Below are 12109 nucleotides of genomic sequence, written 5' to 3' on the forward strand. Positions count from 1 at the left end.
GGTTCTGGCAATTTATTCGAATGTTACACGAATTTCACACGACTGTCACATGAGCACCACCCAATAAGTACGATAAAAGTTAGATTGAGGTCGAATGTCGGACGATAACAGGATGAAATACGACGATAATAGGAGGAATCCAACCGATCGTTGCACGAATTAGACGAATGTTCCTCGACCACAGCCCGACTAACACGACCTAGAAATCCACCCTTCAAAATAGTGCTGACGCCCCTGGACGCCTCACAAAACGTCCTAGCGTCCCACAGTCGACACCTATGCACCTCACATCCAAGATAGAGCATCCAAGGAGCGACGAGTACTACACCGAGCAGCTATACTTTAACATGCTTAACATCTACAACCTGAAAATACAACTTTACGCCACCCTGCTATTGAAGAAGACCAAGAAGAAGAAGCAAACAATGAGACGACGCAGGTGGTTCGTGAGGGACTGGTTATCTGAGAGACCCACCTGTGGCCACTACCACCAACTCCTCCAGAAGCTGCAGGCAACAGATGTGCAAACCTACAAATACTACCTGCGCATGGACGAACCACTCTTCAATGAGATCCTTGAACGCATCACCCCCCCGTATCATCAAGCATGACACAAACTGGCGGAAGCCACTGGAACCTGGCCTGTGACTTGCAATTACGCTTCGTTTCCTGGCCACAGGCAAGGCCTACAAAAGAATGGCCCATAATTTAAGAGTCGCGTCCAACACAATCTCCAAGCCTGTGCCAGAAACCTGTGAGGATGATATGATCGTATGTCCATCAACACCGGAGGGGTGGAAGGTGATCGCCACACGTCGCACGATACACCGGGCAGCATTTGAGCAGACTGTATCGCATTCGACTAGTCCTGGCGACAATCTGGGTGCACATGGCCAGCATTCAAGTAGACTGGGGGATATTCGTCTGTTATTCATCCTATTCTGGAAATGGGTCTACATCCCAAAATCGTGTGACTCGGGCAATTGTCTGACGATGTTTGAGTAACTTGGGCAATCATAGGCCAACTATCGCCCAAAGGAGGCAGATAGTTCGTCTTGGCGGACGATAGTTCGGGCGTTTGTTGGGGAGCCACCAGCTGCCTTGAACTGCTGATGAAATGTAGGACATGACTCTGTGGTGATGATGTTAGGCACCTACCCAATGTTGAAGGTCAGAGTGATGAGATGATTATATGTAGTGCTTCCAACGTAACTTAATAGTCTTCCTCCCATGGTATATGCAACAAGAGAGTTGACAACAACTATGATGATGTGTCTATCATATTCTCAAAATAAGATTTTCAAGCATATATTTTTCACTACTTATGAACATCACTTATTTTGACATTTTACCATTACATTTATCAGAGAATGGTCTTAAAGCTTCATTCTAATAGTCAAACTAAATAAATGGAAACTGCATGACACAAATGTTGAATAAATATGCAACTGCAACAGTAAAAACCTGAGACAATACCCGAGAAAGAGGATTGAGTTCTATCTCATCATGCAAGTTGTTAAAGGCAGCCTCCAGCACAAGCCCCTGGGGACATTGGTTCTCTTGACAAAGTTCTGACAAAGCATGGCATGACACCCTGCAAAGTAGAGAGTAATGATCAACAAGTTATAAATGCTGTGGGAATTAAATTCATTATAAAGAAAACAAAGCCAAAGATGACTCTCAAGAGACAAGGATTATCTTCATACATTTATTTTCCAGGTGGATTGGATGCACTTTTTCCATAAAAAGGGTTTTGAATCTCTCCAGAGTCATAAAGACTGTAAGTAAACAATTTCATGCCTCCTTAAGGATACTGTACAGTAAACCCTCGCCTTTATGGAATTCTATATAACGAATTTCAGCTTTAATGAACTTTTTTACCTTTCCATTATGTGGGAAAATTTATCGAACAAGATCGGTAATTGCGGGGTTATGTTCGGTAGTGGGCTGACCAAGCATGCACACGCCCATCGGTCAGTGTAACAGTGTCCACTGTGATTTTTCTTTTCCTGTATAGGCTTATTATTTGTGAGGACTGCATGTACATACCATATTTCCTGCCATATAAGATGCACTGGAGTATAAGACACACCTATAATTCGGCAAGATATATTTAGAAAAAAAATAAAACTCCACATTTCCCATGAACTTAATGTATATGCAGTACTTGGCCACCTTACTTACAATTATGACTATGATACCATATGTTGCTTTGTGCCCTTCTCTATGTTCAAAGTGTTCCACTGTTGGTTGAAGAGTTACAGTGTTCTTACCCCAAGCAGCTGTGACTTTGAAATGGTAAACAAAAGGATGGGTTGGTAGATTCACTCACTGTGCAGTATAGCCTACTGGAGGTAACTTCGCCGAGCTACTAAGGGAACTAATCACACGAGGATGTTATGTTCGATGGGCAATCTTGGTCTTGATCTTGACTTTCAGGGGCCGTATACCTACTTTCAAATAGAAATAGATGTTGATTAATTTCTGTCAATCATATTAAGTTTTAATACAGTTATTTCTACAAACAGAAACAAAAATGCGTAAACAATAAACACTTTAGTCATCCACGGAGTTCCGTTCTTTCGAACATGTATCACAAAAAATGTCAGCTGACCGGGCCGTTGCACAGCAGAAATAACTCCAGACTAATCTGCCTAGGTCCGCCCCACGGTCACCGATCAGAGTCATGTCAGGCAGCACCCTGCTCTGCCAATATTGTTCCTGTGTAATAGCCACTTTAACCATCACTGCCAAGGTACCCGACACACTGGTAAGTGGCGCGCCATGGCAGAATTGTGTTTTGAGTTCACGACGCGCATCGGCTCCCACGTGTGGCGCATCTTTCTTGTGACCTGTATGTTTTTTTTGCATCACATGTCCTCCTCCTCTCTGCTTATTCACACTTTCCTTTTCTATTGCATCACACTTTTCATTATTTAAAGCAATCAAAATTTGTACCTTCGGCATATACCGCGCAGGGGTAACTTTTTTGCCATCTTTTGAGTGAAAAAAGTGCGCGTTACATGCCACAAAATACGGTATATTTCATTCTGGGGACATCTGGGAACTATGGTGTCAAACGGAGGTGTATTGGGTGTTGGTTTCATACCACTAACAATAAACCCCTAGGCTTACCAAAACCTAACCATCGGCGTATAAGACGTAGGGAGGGACGCGGGTTTGAATCCTGGCCGCTGCACAGCTGAGGTTTTTCAGTCACCGCTGAGTGGCCTAAGACTACCCACATGCTGGCCTGAAGACCACCCATCAACCTGGGCTCTAGATAACCTCTCCAAAGAGAGGCTCAAAGATGAGTTCCGAGGGGCAGCATGAGCCAACACAAGATGGCGCCACTATAATCACTCACCTGCACCAAAACGAGCTGGGCCGACCATCAGGCCCCACCGGGAAGAAGCCTTGGGCTGACCATCAGGCCACACCGGGAAGAAGCCTACCGGTTCAATAGGCCGCAACATAAAAATAAATAAATAAATAAATAAAAAATAAAAAATAAAGTGATTTTTTGACTCTTCTTTTTGGAAAAAAAGTGCGTCTTATATGGCGGGAAATATGGTAAGTATACAAACTTTCATCTAATATAACGAACAAGCTTTGTTATATACAGAAATGGCTGGAAATAGCTTCAGCTCATATAAGAAAGTTCGGATCCCTTGAATATAATGGATTTTTTTTATAACGTAACCCACTTACCCAAAATTGATTAAGAAAGTGAGGGTTTACTCTGCTCCATGCAACAAGTATAAATAATTAGCCTCATAATTTTTTGCACTTTTTTTTTCTTTCTTACAAAAGGAGGCACCTCAAGGGCAAAAAAAAAAAAGAGGAAGCAAAATTGCCCACTCACACAAAAAGCTTGCTATTCCTCTCATGTGCTGCTGTACAACCAATTAAAGTTTCCCTTCACTGCATGATGGGTTTGCCATGATGGGGCGAGTTTGTTTTATGTTGGGAAGACATACCTTAAATGACCCCTTTAAAGCAGATTGTTCAAGCCAGAACTATTCATGAATTTAAAGCTAATCTTGACAAACAGATTTTGAAATGGGACCCCAAAAGCGTAGCTCACTTCAAGTATATCACAATTAGGTAAATACACTCCCCATTTTATAACACAACACACTTCACTTCCCTACCCTGTGAGGCTCACAGTGCCATCTTATGCTACAAGTGTATAATGTGTGTTTTTATGCTTCAGTTCATGTTTCACTGTTTCGTTATTCCTGGTTCTGTTGTTCACTTTGCCCCGTGCTCAGTAGTCAGTCTCCTATAACACATCCACTGACTAATGCCTGTACAGTCACCTCCAGTAAAGCACAAGGGACTTACATATCTTTCGTTGGGCCTACTATATTAACTTGATACAAAAATGATGATGTGCCAATGTGGCAGCAATAGCCGAAGGGTTTAGTATATGGTATCCTAGTGAACACACCCCAAGTGAAGCAGACAACCCTGAAGTAGCAGCTGAGAAATTGATAATGGAAGAATAGAAATTTCTGGAAAAATATCGAAACATCCCTGGTCATCAGGGGTTAAGAAAATTGTTGCTCTTTCCTTTTTTGATGATTTTTTGTGGGGTTAAAAAGGTGGTCAGGAACATAAGCAACCCTATTTTTATATAAGCCAAGGAGAAAAACAGCCTCACTATTTGACAGTTTTGTTATTCTACTACTTTCTATGGAAAGCAATCTTGTCAAATAGCAGAGGAAGGTTGTACGAGACCAAAACATTAAATCATGCTTCAAAGCAGACTAGACAGAGGCTTGTCATTTGACAGGAAATATGGAGAAGCAAGCACATTTCCAGCAGCATTTCCATACGTATAACCGAAAACTGAATGCATATTTTGATTTTTGGTGCAATAATTTGCATAGGAATGATGAGGATGTGCAAGTATATGTGTAACAAGCATACCTATATCGAGGACTGCCTGTACATGTTTAGTGTTTACGACAAGCCGTACCCAGTGCCGAGAGAATGACCCCAGACAAAGATGGGGGAATTTCCTGCTTTACCACGGAGGTACTTGAAGACCAATTTTGTATCTGCCACTAAACCTTCTTCATTGACAGTCACAGATGAAGAGTCACCATAACCTGCAATAGAACCAGAATGTATACATTACTAGCAAAGAAACCATGAAAGCAATACATAATGAGATGAGGATTACGTACAAACAAAATGTGAATAATCTGATACTACCCTGTTTTATTTTGGGATTAGTGTCTGAAAATATATGAAACTAAAATAATGACACCATATTATCCATCATTTCATAATTCAGTGTCTTGGTGTAAAGAATCTAATTAAATTCCTACATATTAAGATAATAAGGCTATATTAAGAAAAGTAAAAAGAATGAAAAAAGTTACCTCTCACTTTACACGAGTTTAAAATACAAGAATTTGGTTAAACGCAATGTTAAAAGCCTTTTTTTCAATTGCATGACTTCTTCAGAATAATGCAATGTGATCCTAATAAAAAATCATGGCAGGAGTTGAGTTCTTGAAAGCGGCTGCCAGATTCCAGGGCTGTACTCAACGGAACCATTAGTTGCACACCTCCCTGCAGGCGGGAGGGTGAGCCAAACTGGACAGTTGATCAGCTGAGTGCAACAAAAACAGGGGCCCACACAACAGCTTCCTCACAATATTACCTTAGCAGTGCTTACAGGCAACCCTTTTATGGAAACAGAAAACATCTAACTGAACAAAAGATTTGTAGAAGGTAAAATGCAGAAGAGGTAACTCTGGCCACACTCATATAACTACGGTTCCTTTGTTTACAAACACTACCCCTCCACCTTGCCTGCACAATCCCCCATGCAACAACTCAAGTGAGGCGTTTGGTTAATGCCACCATCTTGGCAAAACTTATCAGCTTCATTGCATAAGGTTGCACAATGTTCTGTGGCTAATGGGTTCAATGAGCTGCATTCAGTGGACCCATTACCCTTAAAACTAACCACAGGTGAGGTGATGAACCAAACTGGACAGTGGATCAACTGAGCACAACAAAAATGGGGACCCACACAAAAGATTCCTCACAATATTCCCTAAAGCTAGGTTCACACAAAGCCAACTTGGCATCCTGTTTGGCCCCCGTTCCGTCCCAATCGGTGAAAACGAGACAAAACGTGAGGCATCGTGGCCATGGTCAGCAGTAAACATGGGCTGGCGCATGAAGTCGCCATCGAGTGGTGGCAAGCGTGAAGCGGGCCATTTTCTTTGAGCATGTTAAAAAAAATTGGGGGCTGGTTGGGACCAGACAGGACAGTTGTCAAAAGTTGGCATAGAATGGGATTAGAACACCGTCAGGTGGGGTCAGATGCAGTCAGGCAGAGGTGAGCCCCCGTCTGGCGCCGTCAGGTGGGGTGAAAACGGCAAGAAAATTGCAAACCCCGTGTAGCACCATCACATCGCCAGCAGTCCCCAGCAAGACGGCGCTTGTGAAATGTCACATCAACAGCAGTCCCCGTCAGGACGCCACTTGGTGGCATCCTGACGGGATTCAGCCTGGGTCCTTCCACCACTTGACCCCATCATGCAGGACTGCTTATGCAACATAGTCAGCAGCAGCCCCTGCCTGACCCCACCTAACCCCAGTTTGTCAGGGAAAGTCAGGGGTTTGGTGCCATGGGGACTTGTTTAGGCCAAAGACACCATGAGACAGGGTGTTGCTGGCCACGATTGATCCTGTTCTTAAAATTTATTAGGTTGGGACCAAACGGGACTGAACGGGATGCTAAGTCAGCAATGTGTGAACCCCGCCTAAGCAGCTCTTACAGGTGGCCCTTTATTGGAAACAGAAATCAGAGCTGAACAAAGCATTATTAGAAAAAGATGCAGGAAAGGTGACACAGGCCACATTCATGTAACTACATCTCTTTTTTTAAAAACAGTGACCCCCGCCCCCTGCATACACAACCCCTGCAAAACGACTTGGTGAAGCATATGGTTACTGCCACCCTCTAGGCACAACTTGTTAACTCCGTTGCATAACTTTGCATAATGTTGTGTGGCTAACAGGTCAACTGAGCAAAAGGCAGATGTTTCCCCACCCTTCCCATGCTGTTTGGGTGGTTTTGGGCTACTTTTATTGGTGAGTTCCATGGGAAGTGGCACATTGTTTCCGGTAAATGTCCAGAGAGTTGCCCATCTCACTGCAGTACTTCTCACCCTAACCATGGGTTAGATCTCATAATTCTATACATTTTGAACCCCATATATATGCCTCGCAAATTGATAGAATCGCTGCTAGCAATTTTTGAAAAGTTAGTGTTTTGGTTATTATTGAAAATCACTCCCCGCCTTCAAAATACGATATTACGCCTCCATATTGTACTTAAGGGACGAAATACATGTCCCTTAACCATAATATGAAGGTGGAAAAACTTAAAAGTAATGGAAAAGTGGTAAAGGTAGTGAAAAGGCATATTATACATACGCGCGATGTGTTTACATGGCGACGCCATTGCGATGTGAGCAGCGTTGCCAACGATCCGGTTAGCGGTGGTACGCTAGGTTAACGATAGTACACTTAGTTAGCGATTAGCCCACGCATGTGAGACAGGTCCACCACGCGTGGTTATTTTTTTTTAGAACACGCACCTTAACCCAAAGGCTTTTGTGAAGGTTTGGGCAGGGTATAGTATTAGGTAAAGGTGCGTGTTCTAAAAAAAATAAATAACCACGCGTGGTGGACCTGGTCTCACATGCGTGCTAATATGGCTAAAGCGCATTATCGCTAACCTAGCGTACCATCGCTAACCATCGCTTAACACTGCTCACTTCCCAATATGGCCATTCAAAAAACATCGCGCGCTATGTAATATGCTTTTCACCACCACTACCTTTACCACTTTTTGTTTACTTTTTTTTTTCAAATTATTATATGGAAATTATGACATGTATACTTCGTCCCATAAAAACTAATATTACAATATTTCTGAGAGTTGCGGTACGGGGAAACCAGTATCCCAGTCCTCTGTGGACGCAAAAGCAAAAACTTTAAAACTCATATTTCCATTATGCAAAATTTACAATATCCAAACTCACCATGAACACAATACTCACATAAATTGAGAGGTACCTGTACAAAAATTTAAGTAAATGAGGATGAGAGAGGAGAATTACCTAAAACAAGGTCCAATTCACTATAATTTAGGCAAAATTATTTTGCAAGGCCATCTTTTAAACTGGATGTGGATAATTATTCAAAACCCAGATTATAAACTGTAAGGTAACAAAATAATGAAAAAAAAAAAGTCTTTACCTCTATAGTCCAATGCAATGACATGATACTCCATTCTTCTTAGTTTATTATACAGTTCCACTCTGTGGCTCGCAGCTCTTGATCCTTTGTTGCCATGCAAGTACAATACAATGGGCTGCTCCCTCTTCAGGCTGCCTTCATACCAGGCTTCCCATTCCCCTGGCTCTTCAGGAGCTGAATGAATTAGTGACCCTGGCAGTACATGCCTGAAATATGTAAAAAGCAGCATTAAAAGTAAAAACTAATTCATATATGCATTCAACTAGCATAAAACAGGTGTACAATGTAAGACATAATGAAATTTAATACAAGGATACACAAAGATATTTGGAGACTGCAAGAGGCCAGACAAACTACTCATGGCAACATGTCCAGCTAATGAGTCAACTCCACCCATTGCAACCCTGCCCTCAGTTGACTCATTAGGTGCACAACTCCTGCAGGTGGAGGGTGAGCCAAACTGGAGAGTGGATTTGCAAAACACAACAAAAATTCCGTGCCACAGCCCACAACATCCAACAATAACTCCCTCACAAAATTTCCTCAGCAGCTCTTTCAGGCAACCTTTTGCTGGGAACAGCAATCAGTTGAACAGAACCCCACATAACCCCTTGTGCAAGAAAGTAGACAAGGATTTTGGTAGAATGATATCAGTAAAACATCTAGGAATCAAGGAACCTCTGGAAAAGAGGTCAAAGGAGGAATGTGGAAAAAAAAAGTGATATAAACTTACCAAATTCCAACAGAAACATCTTTGTCTGTCTTAAGATAAAAATTGCGAGTTCCAGGTAGACCCACATCCTCTGGCCTATTGAGGCTTATTGATGAAGAAACTAAAAAGAAGAGAAATACATAATACATAATTTTTCTACATATTTAATTATCATTATGTAATGACCCTTGTTAATGACATCCCTAACATTCAAAGGTTGCATATTTCTTCACTTTTGGCCAGAGTACTATTTTTCTAAACATGATATCCTGCTTTCATAAAACATTAAAACAAAGTTCAATTAACAACTTTGCTGAATTTACTGCCATAAATATATGCTATGTTTATGGAATTATTGAAAGACAGCAATCAATAAGATTTGCTGACCTCTCCTGTGAAACAAATAAGTTTCAAGCTGCTTATATAATACAGCTAACCATAGCACATTTATCTTATTACCATAAATTTCAACATTACTGTACCCCCAAAGTTATACAAATAGAAAAATACTGCAGAAACCTGGGTCTCAACACAGTCTTTTGACACAAAGGCAGTCAGAACATCTTAATTGCCTACATGTGACATAAAACCCCGTGTGGGGCTTGGACATGGTGTAGAGCAAGCAATTCTCATGAAGATCTTTTGTATATATATTTTGTTTCTAGTAATGTAAATAATGTCTATAATTATGAGGTAGGAAAGGAATTTTAAAATATTTATCTGTGCAACGTTGATTGATTGATTGATTGATTGATTGATAGCTGAGACTGTCTAAAAATGTATGTTTGCAGGCCCGTAATTTTGGCAGATTTTTTTGGGGGGTAGAGGGCATCACAGGTTCGAGGAGGGGAGGGAGGGTGGCAAGTAGGTGCAAGTGTGGGAGATTATAAAAGACATGTCATTTTCAGGCCGACATAGAAAACATAGGGGGGCTACAGCCCCCATGCCCCCCCAGAAATTATGGTCCTGATGTTGGGGAATGAAACTTTGTAGGGTTTACCCATGTGTACATATGCCTCTTGATTCAGCCTTTCATAATAATACACTCAGGAGACACAGGCAAAGGTACTAAAAGGAAAACACATGGTGCTTCTCTGCAAGACCAAGACCTTGATGTGGACACTACTATAGTCCGACAAATCTTAAGTGGCGGCTCTGACGTAGACAGCCCGCTAGACACTGGTGCTATGCCTCTAACTGACCTCGCGTACCGTGCCTCTCACGCCCTTCTCTCTCTCCCCCCCCCGTGTCTCTCTCTCTTTCTCTCTCACTTTAGTATAAAAACAAATATGGTTTTTATGATTGATTCTCTATCTGTGAGTGAATACAAAGAAATTTGTACAACACTTGGCAGCTGTCAGCTCACGTCAACCCAATACACCGCAGTTGCCAGTTGCTCTGCCTGTTTTAATTATCGCATTTCTGCCATTTTTTGGTGTGTGTCTCCCATCTGCCATACAATGTCAGCCATATGGCACAATTATGTTAAAATATGGAGGCAGACTGTACCTATATATTTTGATGTAAGTCATGCAGGTGAATGGTGAGGTTGTGGGGAAGCTAGAACATTAAAATATTACACTTTGACCTTATTTCCATCACCCAAGGGTAAAGAGTCTTAGTGCGTTTTTAAAGAGGTTTATCATTATTATTATTATTATTATTATTATTATTATTATTATTATTATTATTATGCATTGTACCATACTCCCGAATGACACACACACACACAGAGAGAGAGAGAGAGAGAGATTTACATAGAAAATCAGACCACACAGACCCCATGGTCCAGACTTGGTGGTCTGTCCCTAAGTGATTTTACATTAATCAGAAGGCTCCAAAACGTTGCATTTCTACTCTAGTTGATATTAAGTTGAAGGAAGTGCTTATTTTGAAGGAGTCAATCGTGTTACACTGGACCACTGATGATGGGAGCTTATTCCATTCTAAAATTTGGTGCAGTCTGAATTTACTTGTCTACATCTGAGTTTTACGCCATTGTTCGATCATAAACAATGTTGATCTGTCTACATTCGTGAAACCATTCAGTATTTTAAAACATTCGATCAGTTTTCTCGAGGCGACGGCTCGGAGGCTGTTTCTTCGAGAGAACATGTTAAAAGCCTTTCTTGGATAATTTTGCTGAACACCTTCTAATTTAGCAATATCCTTTGCATGGTGGGGAGACCAAAACTGTACCGCATATTCCAAGTGGGGTCTGACTAAACTGTTGTAGAGCGGGGTATTACATCTTTATTCTTAAATAAAAGTTTCTTTTAATGAAGCCCAACATTCTGTTCGCTTTATTTGCTGCATCGATGCATTGCTGTGAGAATTTGAGGTTTGACGCGATTTTGAAGTCCTTGACGCATTGAACGCTTTTGAGTTTAACGCCGCGCATTTCGTAATCAAACTTCTTATTCCTCGTTCCAACTTGAAGGACCTGGCACTTGTCTACGTTAAAGGGCATCTCCATCTATCCGACCAAGCTGAAATTTTGTGCAAATCCTCTTGGAGGCTGTCTTCGTCAGTGAGAACCGAGTTACCAATCTTTGTGTCGTCTGGAAATTTACTAATGCGGTTATTGAGTCCAACATCCACGTCGTTGATGTAAATAATGAAGAGCACTGGGCCAAGAACCGAGCCCTGGGGGCCCCACTAGTGACCGGCGCCCACTCTGAGTTAAATCCGTCAATCACTACTCTTTGTTGTCTGTTGCTCAACCAATTCGCGATCCATTGGTTTACCTGACCGTCAATACCTATTTGCTTTAATTTGTAAAGTAATTTATGATGCGGGACTTTATCAAACGCTTTCTGGAAATCAAGATAGACTACGTCCAGTGATTTGGTTACGTCATAAACAGTGAAGAGGTCGTTATAAAAGGTTAATAGATTTGATAGGCAGGATCTTTTGTTTCGGAAGCCATGTTGTGAGTCCCCAATTAATGAGTGGCTTTCAAGGTAACTCACAATTTTGTCTCTAATTATGCCCTCAAGTAGCTTACCTACAACCGAAGTTAGACTAATGGGCCTGTAATTACCTGGTACTTTTTTGTCTCCTTTCTTAAAAATCGGTGTCACGTTAGCCTTTTTCCAATCT

The 12109-nt window shown here is 41.6% G+C and overlaps 1 protein-coding gene across 12 annotated transcripts in view; it reads right to left on the reverse strand.

Moving 5' to 3' along the window:
* The window catches only part of LOC127005794 (lysophosphatidylserine lipase ABHD12-like), a 35306-nt gene that overhangs the window by 12598 nt on the left and 10599 nt on the right, over nucleotides 1-12109 (reverse strand). For all 12 annotated transcript variants that reach the window (XR_007758919.1, XR_007758920.1, XR_007758918.1 and 9 more), the window contains 4 exons: nucleotides 9029-9128; nucleotides 8296-8501; nucleotides 4985-5117; nucleotides 1477-1594 (listed from right to left, as the gene is read on the reverse strand). Coding sequence is in view for 2 of the 12 variants with exons in the window: in XM_050874910.1 (XP_050730867.1) it covers nucleotides 1477-1594; nucleotides 4985-5117; nucleotides 8296-8501; nucleotides 9029-9128 (557 nt within the window). In the remaining 10 variants the exon portion in view is untranslated. The remainder of the gene's footprint in view (nucleotides 1-1476; nucleotides 1595-4984; nucleotides 5118-8295; nucleotides 8502-9028; nucleotides 9129-12109) is intronic.

The sequence above is a fragment of the Eriocheir sinensis genome, chromosome 31 (assembly GCF_024679095.1).
Source record: "Eriocheir sinensis breed Jianghai 21 chromosome 31, ASM2467909v1, whole genome shotgun sequence".
Lineage (NCBI taxonomy): Eukaryota > Metazoa > Arthropoda > Malacostraca > Decapoda > Varunidae > Eriocheir > Eriocheir sinensis.